The sequence below is a fragment of the Papilio polytes genome, unplaced genomic scaffold, assembly GCF_000836215.1.
Source record: "Papilio polytes unplaced genomic scaffold, Ppol_1.0 DF824047.1, whole genome shotgun sequence".
Classification (NCBI taxonomy): Eukaryota; Metazoa; Arthropoda; class Insecta; order Lepidoptera; family Papilionidae; genus Papilio; species Papilio polytes.
Genome location: NW_013525157.1, coordinates 1,023,862 through 1,046,282, shown reverse-complemented (window position 1 = coordinate 1,046,282; position 22,421 = coordinate 1,023,862). Strand labels below are relative to the sequence as shown.

General features: G+C 33.6%; 1 protein-coding gene across 2 annotated transcripts; it reads right to left on the bottom strand.

The window, feature by feature from the left end:
• Nucleotides 1-13,623: 13,623 nt before the first annotated feature.
• LOC106100616 (monocarboxylate transporter 12-B-like) lies at nt 13,624-20,659 on the bottom strand. 2 transcript variants are annotated; one of them, XM_013279549.1, is made up of 8 exons: nt 20,468-20,659; nt 17,878-18,073; nt 17,387-17,657; nt 16,979-17,181; nt 16,509-16,716; nt 16,223-16,395; nt 15,518-15,683; nt 13,624-14,246 (listed from the first exon to the last, which is right to left on the bottom strand). In XM_013279549.1, the coding sequence occupies exons 2-8, from the start codon at nt 17,989-17,991 to the stop codon at nt 13,894-13,896; spliced, it is 1,488 nt and encodes a 495-aa protein (XP_013135003.1). In that variant the 5' UTR covers nt 17,992-18,073; nt 20,468-20,659; the 3' UTR covers nt 13,624-13,893. The 2 variants fall into 2 exon arrangements, with proteins under 2 accessions (XP_013135003.1, XP_013135004.1); XM_013279550.1 differs by having other exon boundaries at nt 20,472-20,659.
• Nucleotides 20,660-22,421: the final 1,762 nt, after the last annotated feature.

The following is a 22,421-nucleotide window of genomic DNA, read 5'->3' as shown; positions in this document are numbered from 1 at the left end:
CGTCACGCTTTAGGCTATATATTTTCACGATTTAAACTTAGGGGCAAATATTTTGGATAAAAACCCTAATGTAGGAAAGAGACCATAAGTAGCTGCCAACATCAAGGGAGTAAGGTTGTCTTCATGTCATGTTATTTTGATATTTGTAATTGATAATTTGACAAATGTAAACAATAAAATAGAATTTTCATTATATATATTAATAGCAATTTCATGCGGATGAAAACGCACGGGAACAGTTAGTTAATATAATAAAGCGCAAACACACACTACTTCGTAGAGTCGGATGACAACAATCACAGCATATTTATGAATACTTCTTTTTTAAATAAAAAGCCCTACACTTATGACACGCTTTAGACAATATATTTTCATGCTATTAAACTTAAGGCGTAATTAAGTTGGAAAAAATTTTCATGTGAGAGAGAGGAATAATCTACAAGCTGACATCATTAAGGAAACAAGGTTATTATGGTAACAATAATTTAGATATTTGCAATTGAGAATTTGACAAATGTAACTAATAAAATAGGGTTTCATAATTTCATGCGAATGAAGCCGCACAGAAACAACTAGTTGTTGATAAAGAGGAACTACGTGGTAACTTCATGGACCACATTTAGTAAAAGAAAACCTACACCGGCAGTCAAGGAGCTTACTTCAGTTTTATTAGATTCATACTCTACCATGTATATTATTAACTAACAAAATTTACACGTAATAGTGTTTAGATTACAAATGTTAGATAAATCGTGAGATGCCACACGGACGGCAACGAAGCATTATCAGAGTAGATCCGTCATGAAATATTACAATACAAATTAGAGACCACGTATACGTGAATCTAGTTAAAATATTATACTATATTGTTATTCAAATATAGGCTATTTTCATTTTGCCGCAAGTGCAGAACTGCAGACAGAGCATATTTCAACCAACTTGTAGTGTCTCACTGTTTTTCCAATATGTGAAACTAGCATTAGTCACGTTGCGTTACGTTAAGTGGTTGTATTTATTGTTTGTAAAATGTTGCGGCCGCGGTAACAAAAGCCCGTGTGGCATCTCTCTATGCGTTCGCAATCCAGTGCTCTTGATTGCTCGTAGCCAAAGCTATTTGCGTGATAAATGGACTTTTACATCTTACTTTGAACACCATCATGGGTCAGTGATCGCTGTTCCTATTAAATATTTCTGAGCAATTAAGCTACGTTCATGTTACGTAATAAGTTTGTGTACACAAAATGAATTTGAAACATAGTTTCTGTCTCGAATTACAGATTTTTTGTAAATATTTTGTTTAAAAAATATATTAGATAGAATGAAATACAATACCAAAGTCAGAAGTTATTGTTGTTCCTAAAGGAATCATAAAACGGACACTTTGATGACGTCATCAAAGAATACTGAAATATCTGTATAGCGCGGAAGCAGATTACCGCGTCACACAAAAGCGACAGTCGTACCAGTAAATTTATTCATTCGCTACCTTAACTATTGCTCTATGATGTGTGATAGTGAAGTTCCCGTGGACGAGACACTGCGGCGCCGGCCGGAGGAATGACCAGCCAATGATGAAAGCAATACGAGACTCAATAGACAGGGCGCGTTCACACAGTACGCTTTTTTCTTGCTTTAGTTTTATTTAAATGCATTATTATGCCGAATAATAAAGAGGTGTTTCAATTTGCTCTTACATTTTTTAATAATCAGCAAAAACTCTGTTTTAATAGAACTTTAAAAAAATATAAAACGAAAACATTTTCTGAAACGAATTTAACCTAGAAAACATTTGAGTAAGATATACTGAGTTTCATTCGACAAACAAAAGTTTCCTACTTTTAGAGACAATCATTAGAAAATTAACGAAAGAAGTTCGATCTAAATACTAAATACACGTTATTAAAAAAAATGACACTGTTGTTATTAACGTAATTTTATATAATAAGAGTCGTTATTAATGTCTAGATTTCGCCTGCGACTCCGTCTGCGTGGAATTAAAGAAAAACAAAAGTAAAAAGCCTGTGTGATCATATGATCTATACTCTACATCTATGCAAATCTCATCAAGATTAGTTCAGCAATTTATGCTACAAACTCTTACAAACATGCATCCACCTAAACTTTAATTAATAGTAAGATATATTTTTATTGCGAAAACTCATGTAGTGTAATCTGTTTCCATTCTGCACCCACTGAACCTGAAATAACAGGTCAGAGTCTAGGAAGCAGGTACACTTGACTACACAAGCATATCGATTGTTACCATCTAAAATCAGGTTAGACATTGACTAATTTATCTCGGATGTGCTAAGACTCTTGATTTATTTTTAAATGGAACTTACTACGTTACTTATTTGTTTCCTACTGAAAAAAATGAAAGCTAAATAATTATACGAATAAAAATAAAAACAAAAGATAATAACTGAATCGGACTTAATAATAGCTAAATAACAGCGTGAAAAGACTGACAGCTTCATTAAAAAAAATCTAGCGAGAATCGGTCCCAAAAGTATTTCGTGGAATTTAAATACTTAACTATTGAAAGAGCAATTTGTATTAGGTTGCTAAGTATGATTACTTTAAGAAGCCATAATTAAATTGGACAAGAACTGACACAATGGCCTAGAATTAGATGAGAAAATTAATTTCTGAGGGACAATGTAATCTATAGTGTTATACAATGAAATGTTCTAACATAATAAAAATAGTAAAGCGTTGAATAGATAGTCCGACCGCTTTATATAGGGTTTCACTATCGAATAATGACTCTCCATTATAACTAGTATCTCATATCGGCTCGAGTGTTCATACTCGATGTTCCAATAAAGTTTTGTCAGGGGATCTTTGCCGGCACATAATAAAGTATTACAAAAGCCAAAGACCGTCATTGTTGCTGGTACTTCAATCCCGGCCCTCTCCGTGCTGCGTTCGAACGAGTCGAGTTACTTGCTGTTTAGGAAAGTTAATAATATTTTTTCTTTTACTTCACTCTTTCTTTTTACGACTTTAAATATGATTCCATATTATTCAAATAATGTGATTGCCTAGTGTTACACTACGTAACTAATAACTTTTCTACAGTGGTAGAGCCCGCTTTAACATCATCGCACGAATGGGCCGGCTCGCCCGGTGTAACACCATGACCTCACAGAAAACAGACGTGAAGTGGAAGCAATTCCGCGTTTCCTCTGATGAGTGTGGTGCCGGAGGACTAATTTTAGTCCCACTTTTACTTCCACCCTTTTCGTAAGAGGAAAGGAGGGGAAGGAAAAGTGGATTTGACGGTGGAGGAGATGCGTAGGAAGGGGAAATGTCCTCTTTATGTGCGTCTCCTCCTCCATCGATTAAGGGTATGCAACGTATCCGCTGATGTTTATAGACAGCGGTCGCTTTCCATTTCGGTGGATTCAGGTGGCCGCTTGCTCGTTTGCCACCTTATATTATATATGTATAAAAAAAGAAGTTAAGAAAATAATTAATTGGGAAAATAAGTACATCTCACTCTATGTCTAATACGCTAGAAACTTGTCTTTTCTAGCGTATTTGTATGTTTATTTCTTTTTACCTTTTTTATTTTCATAACAGAGAATGTGACTACGATTTTAAAGAAAGATTTAAAAGTAAGCATTATTGGATTTAATTCTCTATACATTTTGCTTTTCGTTCTTAAATTAACTACGTAAAAATAAAATGTAACAATGTGTTACTTTTGTAAGTCTATTTCTTTTAAAAATTTAAATGATACGAGTAAAAAACGCATTTTGTTTCATAACGTTAAAGGCAAATAAAACCAATTAACTGGAATTAGCTAAATGTTTTGTAATACTTTCTGCTCTCAATTGTTTAAAGAGGACCATCGCCAAAAGAAATATCCATAGGAAGAACAAGAAAACGACATACACGATGTAATTTTGTTATGTATTCTTTTTTTACCTTGAAAACTAACACGTCTGTGATAATCTATAGTACCATAAATTCCACTTAGTTGGCACTCTTCTAAATCTTTCGAGTTTTTAGGTGTACACTTTTACATAAAGTATTTGTGTCAATAATAACTCATTCGGTATCTCAAATGTGGTTTGCCTTCTATTTTTTTAATAAAAAAAAACATTGGAATCGGCATAAGTACGTGTTATTTAATAATCTATTTTAATGACTATTTTAAGAATTATGTCTGATTCAACAACTTTATCTAAAAAACTTTTATTGCCAGTAAAAAACTATCAAGTACTTGAACGCAAGAAAATTCGCATCAAACGCTCCTCGAAGGGGAGAGATAAGGTTTTATGAGTTCAACAAGTTCAACAGCGAATATGCATTGCATAGGTTTGTACAGAAAACCAATTACGTATCTAGTTTTGTTTAGTCATATGATATCTATAATGTTTCGACATGTAGGTATAAGATTATATTGCGGCTTTACGTAATAATATAACCTAGTTCTAGGTAACATTAGAGAGTCTCTTGTCAACGAGATATTTTATAATAAGTAAATAAATATGTAATACATATATCCGTTCTTTTATGTACATAAGTTACATAGCGTACATATTTTACAAGTAACAAATGATATTTCGGGGCTGTATGAATACTGAATATAAAATTGACGTAAGTAGTCTGAAGTTGATTTGCGGCGCGTCTGCAAAATTCTATTATCTCCAGCCAGGTGTACATAGAAAAAGTAAAACTGAAGCAGTAAGCCAATTTACGAGTTGTCTTTTAAACAAAAAATCTATTACATTTGTGTACGACTGAAGAATGTTTTAATTATACAATTCTGTAGTATTTAAATTATAAGTCGATAAAGTCAAGGCAATGAAAACACTTTACTGAAGAATAGCATTTAGCAGTCTTTTAAAAAATAAGCTTAATGTCCGCTACCGACGCTTAGTTCTAATTGACAGTTTAGACTGAAGAGTGAAATTGTTCAGTTTAAACGTGTGAAAGGCAAATTTAAGGCAAAAGTAAACTTTGTTAGGCTCTATATTCTATTAGTTGGAAATTATCGCTTTCACACCTATTTAGGTTCTGGCCACCATTCTTTAATAATTCCGATGCTTGTCATCAATGACCTGTTTCATCAAATCAATAATACTTTAATATTAAAAGTTATTTTAACATCAAAGAACGTCTTAGATTTCAATTAATAAATACGCCAAGGTTCTTCGCAATGAGAAATTCATTGCGATATATTTTGCGAGAAGAAAATTAATTTTAAGAAATCATTTTCCACACAAAGTATGTCATATTTTTCATGAATGGGAGGACTAATATTCAAACTGCTTTGATAATAATTTCGTACGTTGATATTCATCAACCGTGACGTTAATAACACCTAATTCAAAGTTGCTCATTTTTAATATCTTTATTGAAATCAAAGCGTACCTGGAATAAATGTTATTTTGTGTCTGCGATGATTTCAAAATTTTTATGAAAAAGCTATTTCTATTTAGTAAATAAGAAATATTTTATTATGACACCGAATTACTAAGAAATGGCTCTTCAATTTTTTTCTATATTTAAGAATACTCATCACGTAACTTAGATAATTTACATGTAAATTTAAATTACATTTTACTGTAAATATAAGAAAAAGTCAAGTAAATTTTGACCACATAAATTTGTTTTGTCATTTGCAAATAGGAACAAAAGGATTTTCAAAATGGCTTTTAAGTTATAATTAAGTTTTAGATGTGAATGATTTTGTGTATTTAAATAAACAAGGTTGTTAAAAAGGTGAACAGGGTAGGATAGTGAAGTGGGCCGGGATGCGAGCGAGTAACTCGGCACAGTAATGGAATTCTCGTGCTACCGCCGCTGACGGTTTGCGGCGTTTGTAATACATACTTTAAATTTTCACCGGCAACGCCTGCAAGTATCTGTTAAAACTTTTACATGGAATTCGAAAGAAAACTATAAAATGATTATTTGCCCTAAAATCAATGAATAGAGTTAAGAAGTTTCACATAAATTAATTGTTTTTAATAGAAGTAATTTTTTCTACTATTAATAAGTAGTCACTTTTATTTTACTTTGTTTTATTGAAGTGCTAGCTTTCGCTCGGTTCGCGTGGAATTAAAAAAATCAAATTGAATAGCCTATGTGTTCTTCCAGACTATTAGGCTACAAACTTTAACAAACATCCATCCATCCATCTAAACTTTCCCATTTATAATATTAGTATGAATAGTATGATTTACTTTCTAGTCTACATAAAAACAATTTAATATTTAAATTTACTTTAACATAAATCAAAGAGTAACCGTTTATTGATTTTCCTAAAGTTAACCTTGATGTTACATAAATTTAGAATAAAGTAAATAGTCTAAGAGCATTGCACTTATGACAACGCAAACTTAATCTCTAAGTCTGGTGTTAGCACCCCTTTTCTTTTGATATAGAGTGCACATTAATCCTTCCTAGGCTACGCATAATGTTTACAGATTAGGGTTATTTTATTGACAAATAGATGAAACTACATATAAAAGTTCTACAATTTACTTTATAGAAAACAACATAAATATCTTAAAAATGTTTAGTAAAACGTCCTCACAACTCCATTGTACGATACTAGCTGTTCCTGTGCGGCTTCATCCGCATGAAATTGTAAAAATTTTATTGTATTGTTTACATCTGTCAAATTATCAATAGCAAATGTCAAAATGACATGACATAACAAATCTTGGCATTCAAGGAAGCAACTTGATATTGGCAGCAACTTATAGTATCTTTCCCACATTAGTGTTTTTATCTAAAATATTTACACCGTAAGTTTAATGGCCTGAAAACAAATAGCTTAAACCGTGACGTAAGTATAGGGCTTTTTATTACAAAAAAAATATTCAAAAATATGCTGTAATTGCTGAAATCTTAGGCAACAAAGAAGTGTGTGTTTACGCTTTATTATAATATTATAGAAGTATTTTTTTTTTATAAGAGAAGGGGGCAAACGAGCGACGGGAACTCAAAGGTGGTCACAACACTAGAACTACAGATACAGGTGGTCACAACACTAGAACTACAGATACAGTGGTCACAACACTAGAACTACAGATGCGTTGCCGGCCTTTGAGGAAATTGTAGGCTCGCTTCTTGAAGGACCCTAAGTCGTATTGGTTTGGAAATACCGCCGAGGACAGACCGTTCCACAACGCGGCTGTGCGGGGCAGAAAGTTCCGCGAAAACCGCACGGTTGTGGAATGCCAGCCATCAACATGGTGAGGATGGTACCTGGCGGTCTGTCGTGTCGTCCGATGACGAAACTCGGCGGCAGGAATCGTTCCAAACAACTCCTCGGAACACTCCCCGTGGTAAATACGGTAAAAAATGCAGAGGGAACTGACGTCCCTCCGCAAGGCCAGAGGATCAAGCCGATCGGTAAGAGTTCGGTCGTTGACGATTCGAGTCGCTCTCCGTTGTATGCGGTCAAATGGAAGAAGTTGGCATTGGGGTGCTCCCGCCCAGAGGTGCGAGCAGTACTCCATATGGGGCCGAACTTGCGCCTTGTAAAGTTGAAGGCGGTGGCCCGACTGGAAGTACTGCTTCGCCCTATTGAGCACACCCAGCTTTTTAGAGGCCAGCTTGGCCTTGTCTTCCAAATGACCGCGAAACTGAACGTCACTCGATATGTCAACGCCGAGAATACCGATACTGGCTGTGGCAACCAGGGGAGTGTTCTCAAACCGGAGATTGACGACAAAGGGATCTTTTTTAGCGGTAATGGCGCATACTTGTGTCTTTTTAGGATTGAAATCGAAAAGATTTTGTCGACCCCAATCCGAGACTTCACCCAAGAGGGTCTCCAGCTCAGACACAAGTTTGTTCCGGTTCTCATCGGCAATGGCCCGAGAAACATTAGCGCGGGCCGTGTACAGTGCATCACCAGTGCTATCGTCTGCATAACAATGAATGCTGCGTATTCGCAGCATGTCATTGATATGCAGAAGAAACAGTGTGGGGGACAGTACACAGCCCTGTGGGACCCCAGCATTGATTGGTTTCAGGTCAGAGCATGCACCGCCGACAACGACCTTGATGCTCCGACCCTCCAAGAAGCTGGAAATCCAGGCGCAGAGTTTCTCGGGCAGCCCGTAGGAAGGCAACTTCGAAAGAAGTGCTTTGTGCCACACCCGATCAAAGGCCTTGGCCACGTCCAAACTAACTGCCAGGGCCTCACCCTTGCCCTCGATTGCATCCGACCATCTATGCGTTAGGTACGCAAGAAGATCACCAGCTGAGCGACGTTGACGAAAACCGTACTGACGATCGCTTAGCTAGTAGCCTAGTATAGATATAGATTAGTGTACAAAAAAGCGAATGTAGTTTTTCAAACCAAGATAATAAAATTTAAATTAACCGAACCTATCGCAAACGAGTAATCGTGTAGAAAACACGGCTCCATCTACCGTAATGCGGAGGAATCAAGATCGGGAGACCTCTACTACGATATTGCCTCGTTAAATCCTTTGACAATATCTGAACCTTACCGCTTGATTTTGCATGAAAGCTTCAAGCAAATGAGTATTTGGAAATTGACCTTTGCAATTGTTAATTCAGTTCTAACTATCGTATTCTGACACTATGGATTGGCCTGTGTAATGCTGCCAATTATGTAGGAAATTGAGAAGTATTTAAATTGAAAACGACATTGAAATTGGATTATATTCAGAACATATAAAACTATTGAAAAAGCAGTATCAGAATTATAGAACATTCTATTTCCGATAAAATTAGAAGTAACACTCCTAATTTACTGACTGAAGCAGAATAACTTATAATAGTAACGATATTAAAACGGTTATACCTTACCGCCCTTTACTGTTGATTGGATTCGTTTAGTTGTCCGTTCAAAAGCTTTCAAGTTGTATCGAACTATTGCAACGAAACGGTACGGTTAACCGTCGACTGTGGCGCCCTCACAATGCGCACCTCGTTTTGTTGCATCCTCTTATTTGTTCCACGGTTTAAGCACTCATTTATTGAGCACTGCTAAATTGCATTTCGTTTTTTCGGGAAAGTAATTACTTATTGTTTTCACCACACAATTAAGAGATCCCACTGCAAGCTTTTTGATAATGGAAAGCATATACTGAAATATATAAAAGTGAAGTAAATATGTACAGAAAAAAATTGTAACGTCAATTTCTTTTAATTATCAATTCTTCCATTACATTTTACTTTGTTAGTTATCTCAAGATTCATTCTTCTAAACAAAATAATTCATCGGATTGGTTACTTGGGTAAATCCTTCTTCTTTTAATAAGTAATTAGTATCAAAGTAAAAAAAGGCCAATTTTAATCAAATAGCAATAAAAGGGAGGTCTATATGGAGGGAATTTCACTTGCTGTACATTTTATCGTATGTTTTAAAGGTAAGACATTGATTTAATAAGTTAACGCTTTTGTTTGAAATATTACTTAAAAAAAGAAAAGTTTTTATGGTTTTTTTTTTGGTATTTCCAAACTGTGTCACAGTAAATTGTTAGTTAGCCATCGTAATGCTTCCGATTAAGGTATGATGATGGTCCTAATCGTCCAAATCGAATATTTGTAGGACGTAAAACAGACACCTTTCTTAAAAAAGATGAAAAATATAGTTGTTGCAATCTTGTGCGTATCGTATCTTTAACAAAATCTAAAACTTAGATAATAAGTCAGAAAATATATAAAAGCAACCAATAGAATTGATAGCAATGATGCTGTTGTCCATTAAAATAGAAAGGGCTTATTAAAGACAGACAGGCCAGTGCGAACAGAGCGATCCGCGGACAACTCTTGAACGCAGTAATGGAATTCTCTTGCTTTTCCTATTGATGCCTCGATACATTAATACTTTGGAATTGAAGCATTTTATTTGCAACTAAATAGTTAACAGTTTGTGCTGTCTATTTTAAACACATTTACTTGCTTGATGTTTCATTATAAAATTTTGTGATATTCAACTGCAATTCTTTCAGAAACATTCTAAAAAATTGTTTGCAAATTCATAAGTAACTACTTGTGTTAATGAAGAATTTTTTTTTTTTTAGAATTTAACGTGAGATGAAAAACTAAAAATGAGAATTAAGTCTCACTTTTCAGACTTTACGTACGTTTTTTCAGTTTTCAGTAACTGATTGCGTCTCTCGTTATTGAAAACATTAATAAATGTCATTTTAATTTACTATTTTATAGCTATAAGAGGTGCTACGCGTTTTTCATTACGCTACAAAAGCAATGTGAAATCAAGAAGCATTGCTAACATTTGTATATAATTAAACAAAACCGAGGGACAGTTTTACGGCCAAAGAAGTGAAAAGTTTGCAGTGAAAGAGCGTGAACGGGGTCCGTGCAAATTTAAACAGACAGACGGAATGCCTGGGTACATCTCGAGCAAGAGAATTCCATTTACCTGCCCTAAACGTCTGCTTCTTACCCAAACACAACGTAAACAAATTTATTTTTCTACGTATTTATTAAACTTAATTTATTAAAAAAAACATACCGTGTTATTTTCGATATGACATGTTTTCAAATTGAAATAACTCGTTGATATTCCACAGCGGAATTATTTCGCTGTTAGCATTTGTCTGCCTTTGTGGTAAATGAAACTTGTTTAAAACAGTCTTTAAAAGAAAATATGTCGTTACTTTTTCCGTAAAAACTGTTGAAACTTACGCACTTTATGGAGACTTAAAACGAGAAAATAAGATATAATAAAACAGTGTCCTGTTTATATGTTGGTATTGTTTTGTTGGCGTCCAGAACATAACACGTCGGTATTCCTGTTTTCATTTCGCCGTCAGCACTCGCTGGATACCTTTTAAACCAGAAAATGGATGGAACACTGAAGTTATAAAAAGAAATACGACATTTCTCGTCTGTGTTTATTGCCGTACATTAGTTATACTGCTTCCGTAGTGTCGTTTCGGCATGAAATGGGAACTAATGAGATTTTGATGTTTTTTTGACTGGGCTTTTATTTTTCTTGAGAATATAACGATGTTGCTTGCAACCGAGACTACACAGCTGGTATCATTTATATTTGATATAATATAATGCATTATGTTATTTATTGATTTTAATTTAAAAAAGTGCAGAGAGAACTGACCTCCCTCCGCAAGGCCAGAGGATCTAAACGATCGGTAAGAGCTGAGCCCAGAGATGCGAGCAGTACTCCATGTGGGGCCGAACTTGTGCCTCGGCTGGATATACTGCTTTACCCTACTGAGCACACCCAATTGATATAGTAAAAGATAATAACCCCTCTTTAAAAAGAAATATCACTATATTCAATAAATTCAACATACACATTTATTTCATAAGCACTAATTAATATGTTGTAAAAGTTAACGCACGAGTTAACAAATCATTTGATAAAATTAATTGCTATTAACGCGAATAGTATTCATAAAATACTAACTCCATTTTAATAATAAAAAAATATTGTGAATGTTGGGTAAAGTCCATATCGGAGCGTAATGTTTTTGGTGAACTATGCTCAGAGTAATAAATTAAAAACTAACTCTTCTATGTAATATAGCAATTTATATTCAGCCGCGCACTCCGAGCCTGCAGGCACTGTATTCGTACATTCGCTAACTTTAAAATATCCTAGTCTTTACTCAAATACACACTAGCTAATACCCGCGATATCACTCACTATGTACACAAATACGGTTGCGATAATTCTGTCTGCACTCGTAACCGTATTTTATATTTCGGCCCGCTCCTAATTGTTTCAGCGTAATGTTAGATTAACTATAGCATTCTACACTAATTAGACTAGCAAATGTAACACGATATTAAATTGTACTTCCTCAGTTTAGCGTGTGCAGACATACTCTTCTTCTATTTAATTCAGACATGTTGACTAGTAACTAACGCGATTAAATATTGAGCGAAAATAATCGCGTATCATGGTAAATATTTTTCGTACATTTAACCTTTTGATATAGATACGTTATCGAAAAGATATAGCAAAATTAACAATAAACACAAAATCCCTTCCCATATTGGCAAGTATTGTCAGATATTTCGTTATAACTGACAGCTGTATTATGGAAAATTTCAACTTACGTCACACGTTTACCGTGACCATTCAAATTGTTGCTTGTGCAATAACGTAATTTCCAGTTTCTGCTTGAAAAATAACGAATCTCTTTCAGTCTAAAATAGTAATAGCTAACGATATTAGTGTACATGTGTAATGTTCATCTACACATGTAATAAAATTGGATTGTCTGTTTGTAATATCAAAAGAAAAATTCCTGATTTCGGGTAAATGATATATATGCGTTGGTGATAACGAAAACGCATTTAAAATTATTTTGTCTGTTTGTCCGCGAGCCGCGTTTGTTCCGCGTAATCTCCGAAACGACTGGACCGATGTCGACTTTCACTGAAGGGTATCTGACATAGGGCATATTATAGGCTACTTTTTATCTTAATATTGCGTGGACGAAATAAAATTTAAATTGTTATTTTAACTGTCTACTCCAGTCATTTTTAAAATCGAACATGTATAGTTTGTTTGTACAAATTTATAAGGCAAATAGTGTTCTTTATACTTCATTCGTTACTAAAAGAAAAATGTTTTAAATGTCGGACTTTATTAAAGAAGTTTAAAGGTTATTACAAAGATGTTGACTGAAAAGACAATCAGTCCTGCGTAAAAAAAATAGCTTCGTAATGCTAAACAACTGTTTGCAGAACACAAATATATCTGTGTTTAATTTCGTCGACGCTAAATAAATTCATTCCCGCTGTGCAACGCGGGGAGCGCGTAAATCTAGAGGGTCCTTTTCGTATATATTTTCCAGGGAAAACTAACGGATTATACTCCGCGCCCAGAATTTTGTATATTTTGCTCTTTGTCGTCGAGGAATATTGTACAGTGAGCTATTGTATGAAATAACAAACATTTTTTTCACCAAGTCGCTTTGAGTTAGTGTGCTTCTACTGTACGTTTTCAGTAAATGTATGCATTTACACCACTCACAGAAGTATGGACTTTAATTTATTGCGTACTGCGGCAAACATTTTATTAACGGATCAACATTTGACTTGTAACTAGATTTTTTTTATTAAATTATTGTGATTGCACAATATAAAGAATTAAAATATTGTAGTTTTTCAAATAAGGATATGATTTGGAATCGAGTGATTTTTGTTCTTGCTCCAATTGATGTTAAAACACTTTTATGCAGTTTTAGATTAAGTCCAAAAACTTCGGATCGTCTTTTATTCGTGTAGGTTCATCATGGACTTTATATTTTAAGACACTTTTTACTGTACATTTACGCTATAATGGGATAAAGAAATGTGTTTTGTGAAAGAAACACATTCATCCTTATGCAAGTCAGTGACCGTCTGCTGGCGACGCCCGCCGCGTGCCGCGTGCTCTTCCAGGCCGCTAGTTATTGTTTTAAACATGAGATTTTTGGGACTTACCCTTGTATAGTTTTTAAAGTCAAGCGTTATTCTAAAATTATATTTGAAATACGATATCCAGAATGGTATTTGTTTGATCTTAATTGGACAATAAATATAATCTATTTTCTACGTCTTGATTAAATGCCCTTTTTTAAAACACAAGGTTTAAGTAAACTTTAAAAGATAATAAAAAAATTCGTTGATTTGTTTTCAGTTTATTAAATAACATGATAATCTTTTTACAGACTAGACAACATGTTAAGCTCTTTATGTATAAATTTCACCTAAAAGTTTTATTACCTTACTTATATCTAGCTTCAGTCTTAAAATTATAAATGCTTGCTAAATGAAATTAAGTAGATAATATTGTTCCATGTATCACAGCCACGGAAATTATTATAGTGTCCTATCTATAGTTTACATCCAATTCAGATGTTTTAACATTTTTATTTGGCTTTTTTGTTTCTTTTAATTCTTCTGTCATGACATTTCAACAACATCTACATTCTTCTTTTTCCGTCTTCTTTCTTCGAACCATATCATTATCATATCTGGAACCCACATTATCAAGAATGCTACCAATAATGCATTCTGTGCGGATATGCACACGATGAAGCTGCCCGTATAATCTCTGATCCATCCTAGGAAGTATCCTGTAGGGGGAACTATCATTCCCATACTTAGCATACCCAAACCAACAGCAGCTGGCACTTGATCCAACCGACAATTTTCAGATATAGCAATGTTCCGGGCAACGATAACCATACTTCTGCCAAAACCGTATAAGCATGATAGAACGAGGAGAACGGTTAAGTCACTTTGGTATGCAAGAACTGAAAATAAATTGCAAGATTCATTATTTTTATCAACTCAATAACACGGATACATACGAGTACATATGTTTTTCAATGTACAGTCAGCTCCATTGACATTTATAAATATAAATGTTAATGGATGCCGTTGATTTAAAACATGCATGGACATATTCGTTCGTAAACTTTTAAGACATGTTATTGACGAACAAGTGCATGATTTAAAAAGAAAACTGAAGGCCTGAAGTGTGCTGAAGTTTTGTAAATGTATTCATATTTATGCAGCTGACTGTATACTTTAAGAGATTAATTAGAATTACAAGAGCATTTAGCCAAGTGAATAAATGAAAATCGTAATTGTTTACTATAGGATTCTACTGATTAAGTAGTCATACAAAATTGTCACCTCTTACGTTCTGTCTCCTCTATTCCAAAAGGAATAACAAAGATGCAACAAAATTGCCTAGTAAATTAAATATCCGTAATAAAAAATCTAAATCTAAAATATTTTTTTTGACACAGTTCATTAGTTGAAAAGATTAGATATTGTTGTTTTGTAAAACTATAATATTGTCATAATGTATCATTGGTAAGATGATAATTATGATAATGCTGACCTAATTTTCATTGATTTATAATCGTGTCTAGTCTGGTTTGCCGGATCTGATAATCTTAATATTTGTAATGAATTACGCAAATGACAAATCATAACGAAGCAATAATATATAACTTTGTGTAAAGTAACGCATGATCCACAAATTTAGAAGAATTTGGTGTAACCAGAAAATAAGTCCTATAAGATTCACCACCATTTTATTTCCTAATATAATCTATTTATCCTTTTTGTAGTAATATTATAATAAACAAGGTTGTATACAATAATACTACAGAACTATTTGAATAACGTTCAACTGTTTAAGTAACTATGAAAGAAGCGCCACAATGAAAATTCGGGGATTTCCTTGCATTTACGCATTTAATTTGAATGAACAATGAAATGACATAGTTTATATAGAATACTAGTTTTCGCTCGCGACTCCGTCCCCGTGGAATTAAAAAAAACAAAACTGAGTACCCCATGTGTTTTTCCAGACTGTCCTCTACATTTATACCAAATTTCATCGAAATCCGTTCAGCAGTTTAGGCTACAAACTCTAACAAACATCCATCCATCCATCCATCTATCTAAACTTTCATAATAGCTAGTCGACAAATTAACACACTTGCAACGTATGTATACGAATATTTGATAGAGATATTTCAAGGCGTATAAATAAAACTTATAAACTCACCCTGTCTAACAACGATTAGCCAAATACTTGTCAAAATAATCATCATTCTCGCCTTTATCCTGTACTTGTCTTGGAATACGGGTAATGTCAATCTGCCAATAATATCGGCGATGGCAACAGCAGACATGCAATTTGCCGTTTGCTGTTTATCCAGGGATGCCACTTTCTGCAAATCGTTAAAGACAAATTAAAACACATACAACTTAAACTTATTAAATTCTAGCTTTTGCCCGCGACTCCATCTAGGTCTGTGCCACATTTCATTCAGATCCTTAAAGCCTTTTAGGCTACAAACTCTAACAAACATCCATCCATCCAAACTTTCGCATTTATAATATTACTAAGATTCCATTTCATAATGTTGTTAATATATGTTACATGACATACTTAAGAAGTATCGAATGAAGATAACTGTAATTGTAACAATTGATAATAAGATGTTAAATTAAATTGCGTCATCAATACAAAAAACATATATTGATTGTTGCTAAGCGTTACTTAAAAAAATGTTCTGTTACATAAACAAGTATACTCGTATTACACAAAAAATTGCAGTCGTATATCTTTTTATTCGTAATTTTTTTACATCTCATTAATTTTACGCCAACCAAAAGTCGGAAGTGTCTTTCACGTGCTAAATTAATGTGCTCGTGAACAAATACTAATTATATTAAAATATTCATCAGAGTAAAGTACAATACGTACCTGTAAAAAGATAGGAAATATAAGACTGAAGTTTTGAATCGAAGTAACTGTTAATGCTGTTCCAATAATAATGTTAATGAACCGAGGACTCAATAACAAAGACATGTCAAACAATTCATATATCTTTCGGAATATACTTTTATGTTGCGCTTGATTCGGTGATGAGTTTTTGCCTGAAAGTAAACTACGTTCTCTTAGATAATGTATGTGTTAAAAACTAAATCAAGCAGTTATTGCCCTTTACTATAAAATAAAGTATTTATAATTTATAGTGATGTTATCGTACCATTCATTGGCAATCCGTTTTCTCTTTCATTGTTTGAAATCCGACTACCGTTTTGGTAAATTGATTCACCATTTACTTTATGATCTTTATCAATGACAATGTTTTTGTGTTTGTCTTCCAATAGTTGTATTTTTTCATCTATAACAACCTCTTCTTCTACTTTTTTCATGTGCCATGCTACTGGCTGTATTAATAATGTGCCACCGATCTGTAATCAGAATATATTTAAATTAAAATAATTCATTTTTGACTATTTTCTAGTTAGAACTTTAGTAAAACTAAGTCCGCCCGCGGATCCGCATGAAATGAAGAAATTAAAAAGTAAATAGCCTATGTGTTCTTCCGAACTATCCTCTAAGTCTATGTCAAATTTCTTCGAGATCTTTTTGCAGTTTATACTACAAACTCTTACATCCATCCATCCATCTAAGCTTTCGCATTGATATTAAGAAGATAAGATAAAACATTACCCCATGTAAACTCAAGGATCCTAACAGCATACAAGCTCCTCGGAAACCATAATTTTCTAAAAGATATCTAACAACATGCGGCATAACTGTCTGTCCTATACCTGTACCGACGTTAGCTAAGCCCACAGCTCTACTCTTTCTTAATTTAAAATAGCTGTTTATTGCCACAAACGACGAATTTTGTATAAATCCCAGTCCAAAACCTAAAAAAAAAACTTAACGTTAATACATAAACAAATAATAAGATTGAATGAGGATGTCTTCGAAAGTATGAATTGGATTGTGTATAAGAGGATATGCGGAAGATGGAAGTGAAATCAAATATGACGGCTGATATAAAAATACTTAGAAGTAGTACTTTAATGTGAAAAACCCAATTCAGCTTGAATTTAGATAATGTTCACTTACCTAAAAAAATACCGTAAGTAATTACTAAATGCCATATATTAGTTGAAAAGCCGCTTAGTAAAATACCCAAAGTACAACTGCATGCTCCTAGCACAGCTACAAATCTAGTCGACGTTAATTTTATTATTGCCCCCGCAATGGGACCGCCGAAATTTGTAGTAAATAACATCGTGCTTAGCACTATAGCGGCGCCTTTAGTATTGTGGCCCATTGCTTCTAATGCGTCTCCGTACAACAAACTGAATAGCGACAGCATCGACTGATTAAAAATCTGGAAACAGTTTTACATAGTAAATTTGAGTGACCAAAAAGATTTTTAACGTATATTTTAAATGCATCTAATATTCAATCATATGCATAAAGACTCGTAGTGTCGCTTTATAGTCATGGTCATATCTATCATTCTAAACCTAAAGTAAGAGAGAATATTTTTGAAATTAGATTTTTTTTACTTATGCTAGACAAACTTAGGTTCAGTACATAGTACATACATTAGACAATGCTGCTCCAGCGACCACCATCCAACCCCAACCTCCATCTGGTGGAACCAGTTTTAGTCTTTTCTCCACTCTAGGAACGGCCATCATTGAATTTCTATTTGACATTGTGGTTTACTTAGATTTCTTCTCATAATATTCTATTTACTAGTAGGAAAGATAATATCATGTCATTCCCAAGGTTATTAATCTGTGAACAAATTAAAAATTTATACAATCTTAAAGGAAATAAATTACAACCAAAATAAATTGGTAACAATCAAACTACAAAACTTCCTTGAATCAGTCACCTGTCCGGACAACTAAGTAGGGTTACGCTCGTGCTAATGCTGTCGAGGAATCACGGAGACCGGTTTTAAATCACGTGACTTCTTGAGACAGCATAAAACTTTCTGTTTTTTGTCGACCCGTTAATGTTATAACTTGTATTTAGTGTTTCAAGAATTTTAGCGGTAGCGAATGTTTTCTAAACGATACAAGTGATAAAGTTTTTAACTATTGCTATATCCCTCGGTAACTCGGTAAGGAATAGAATATCAAAACGTCAAGATCAGACAAGCTAGTTTAGTCTCTACAAATATAATATCACAGAAGACATTGACCTCAAAGATTTTTATTGACGAGATAACTTTTAATTTTTTTGCGGGTCACTTGCATCATTTTTTATCAAACACAATGGTTAAAGTCCGATTGTATAAAATACTCAACATTCCGATACAGTGAGTTCGCCAAACTTATCGATGAAGAACGTAAACACAAGCGACGATGGAAATGTTTTTCTAGATATGCTTGACATAAATTTGAAAGCGCGTATTTGTGATAAGGTTGTTATTCTAGATTGCGATTTCTAGGGGGCCATCGCATGATTGTATTACGCATTTTATAATTTACTACTTAAAAAATATACAATTCTTATCATAACTAAATTATTAGAAATTAACCTATTTGTTCCAAATGAATTTGAATATCGTATGCAGGCAGGATAAATCTTATTGTGATTTCGAATGAGATCCAAAGTAAACTTTCACTATGGTTTCAATGAGATTCTTGTTTAACGTATGCAAGTAAATATTTTCTTATAGAATGAACTCAACCTTCATTGTTTATTCTTCATCTCTTGTATTCCAGGTCAGAAATATGGTATTGTCGCTTTGTCTAACACACGCATTATTATAAGAATTATGTTCAAGGTAACAATAATCTACTCCATTAACACTGACGCGAACTCGGAAGAGATTATTTTTTATTACGTACAATATTATTTAATCTATTTAATGATTATTTTCATCGTGGTCTTTCATTTGTCGTGTATGTATGTTGAATGTCTAACCAGTTCCAAAAGTGTTTCCTAGGTCATTTAATCTTCTGTACAAAATGATCACACCTTGCACCACTTCTATTTCAAGGTTTTCATACTTTTCAAATTATATGCATGCAGCAAAAACAAGTGACAGCAATTTTGGTTTAAGATTCTTTTGTTAAATTTAATAAAAAGCACCGAGATATTTTAAAACTGTCCTACAATTAAGTTTCAAAACATCCAATGTCAGATGGACACCTTATACATAGTTGTCTTTCAACAGAGACAATACTGTGACTGCACTTCTTAGTTATTTTTTGATGAAAAAATTGTTTTGTCTCAAGTTTTCGGTAAAGGATTTTACCGCAATTTCGCTTTCAGATACGCATATGGCCAATTAGCATCATTACAGCTCGTTTATATCAATTTACTATGTAACTCTAATTTAAATCGTGAATTGCTTGTTACTGCTCAAATATTATTCACTACGAAATTCCCCGAGTTTGTTACGAGTTTGCCAACGTAGTTAGCGTTTGTAAAATTACAAATTAGTGTTTAAGTAAAGTGTTGTATATCAATTGATTTTTACATATCGTTAATCAAACTGATTTTCTGTTATAATGGTTGCTACGTTTTGCGATTATGAAGATTTTAGTTAGCAACTAGAGTTATCCTATTCTTATCACTTACAAATTTATCTACGGCTTACGTTATCAGTGTTTGCATAAAGTTAATTCACACTGAAATAATCTTAATCTATTTTAGACAACTGTAATCGCCTTTGTTTTAGAAATTACTTTTTTTACCTTTAAAAATAGAAGAAAAACTCAATTACAAATAATTGTGCAAAATATAAATATGTTTTAAATAATACTAGAAATTAATAGTACATTGTAAAGTTACATATTGAATAATTTCTCTGATTGATAATTGTATGACGAAACTGATAGTAATATAATACATAGTCATATTAGCATTTGACCCACAATGGCCGATTAAATAAGCACCTAAGTTTACAGTTACAAATTAAGTATGTAACTTGCCATACAAACAATGCCAAATAACCGCTAAGAATTCCGGCTCAAATTCAAGATAAAAGCTAAAACAAATTTTCCTCATCACTTTACATGGTTTTCCGCTTAAAATTAATAATGAAGTCTTCAACAAAACTTAATTACAAATACCAAACTACTTCAAGGTTAAATAAAGTAATTGTTTAGGTAATAATCAAAATTTCCAACACATAGGTTTTTTATAGATTTATGTATACTGAAAAATTCTTACCTACAAGAATTAATGAATACGCATTGTAAAGCAGTGTCTTGGATACAATGGGTAGCGGAATCACAACAAAGATAAAGCGTCCGGTTTCGATCACGTGTGATATTGAATCATCGACTTGTTTTATTTCGCACACTTTAGACGACCGCTCCTCGCCGCCACACACCAGTCAATGAGGATTGACACGACCGAAATTGAGTAACTCTGATAAAGTTACATCATTATTTTTCTATAACAGTTGACCACGGGACAAGCGTCATCTATAACCTGTATAAACAACACTATTTTTGATATAGAACAGTTAATAATTTTAGCGTTCTTATTCAACATTTCATAACTTTCTTTGTATAATGCCAAACTAAGAGGGTCGCTGACGCAATTCACTTGCAAGTATGACGCATGGAATTATAGATTCGGAATACTGCACGCCGACGCCGTACGATCTCTAATATCCGTTCAGCTGAATATTCTCGCGTCAGAATGCGTCCGCGTTGACAGAACATTGTTGTACCACCGTTGTTAGCATTGACCACATATTGACGCTCAATCCATGTAACTTCCTTCTCCATGTAGCGAGTTATTTGTACTAATGTTAGTGACGTCACGTAGATAATTTCCCCAATTTGACAGTGACGTATCCGAAATCGTTGATAAGCAATTAAGTTCCTTCTAATTTGTTCGCAATACACTTTCTATCATTATTGCTATCATTAGATAGTTAGATTATTAAATAATCACGATCTTGTTGCATGTTTATTGGCTCACGTGAATATATAACCGATCAATTTAGGTATAACAAAAACAAAAACGTCGTTCATTTAAAAAAATGCATTTAATTTTACTAGTAATTGTGTAACCAAAATGCATTTTGGCTTTAAAGTTTTACAAATAATTGCTATTGTAATAATAAAAAATGTTATATTTAGTTTCTAAATAAATAAATACCACTATCATTATTAAATGGTAAATGTTAATATTCAATGAAATCGATATCGTAAGCGCATGGTGATTAATCAACGGAAAGATGTATGAACATTATCTAACATGCGGCGACAACACGCGCCTGTTGTAAAAAAATGTGATATTTATCAGTTACATTATTTCTAAACCTTCGTATCCTTATTGATATGAAATTTAGAAGATATGTATAAAAATGATATTAAATAGGATTGATTAAACCAATAAAATAATTCTTTAATGTTTTAGTAAGAACTTCTATGTTAATGTTATATGTAAAATACGGTCCGACGGTGGCGTTGACCGAGACGTAAAAAGCCGAATAAATGCAGGTTGGATGAAATGGCGACAGGTTACTGGTGTGACTTGTGATCCAAGAATGCCTCTTAGGCTTAAGGGACAGATCTACAAGTCCATCATAAGACCTGTCGTATTGTATGGATCTGAATGTTAGGCCACCAAAGTTGCGGATGAAAGGAGATTGCATGTGGCTGAGATGCGTATGTTAAGATGGATGTGTGGTGTGACAAGATTGGATAAAGTTAAGAATGTGTACATTAGAGGAAGTTTGAAAGTAGCGCCAGTGGTGGAGAAATTGAGAAGCAAAAGGTTAGCGTGGTATGGACATGTTATGCGACGAAATGATGGGGACATAAACCAGAAAGTGTTAAGATTGAATATGGATGGCTACAAAGGAAGAGGAAGACCGAAGAAAGTATGGATGGATTGTGTGAAAGAGGATATGCTTAAAAAAGGAGTGGATTCAGATATGACGGCTGATAGAGATGTATGGAAGAGCAGCACATACTGTGCCGACCCTCCATAAGGGATAAGGGCAGGTGGATGATGATGATGATGATATGTAAAATACGGATTTTAGATATAAATATTTTTTTCCATTAGAAAATAAACGTAAAACCATATTAAATTTTGATATTCATTTTATTGAATTATTATCCACTAATTGGACATGAAAAAGTGTTATCTACATGTCATTTTC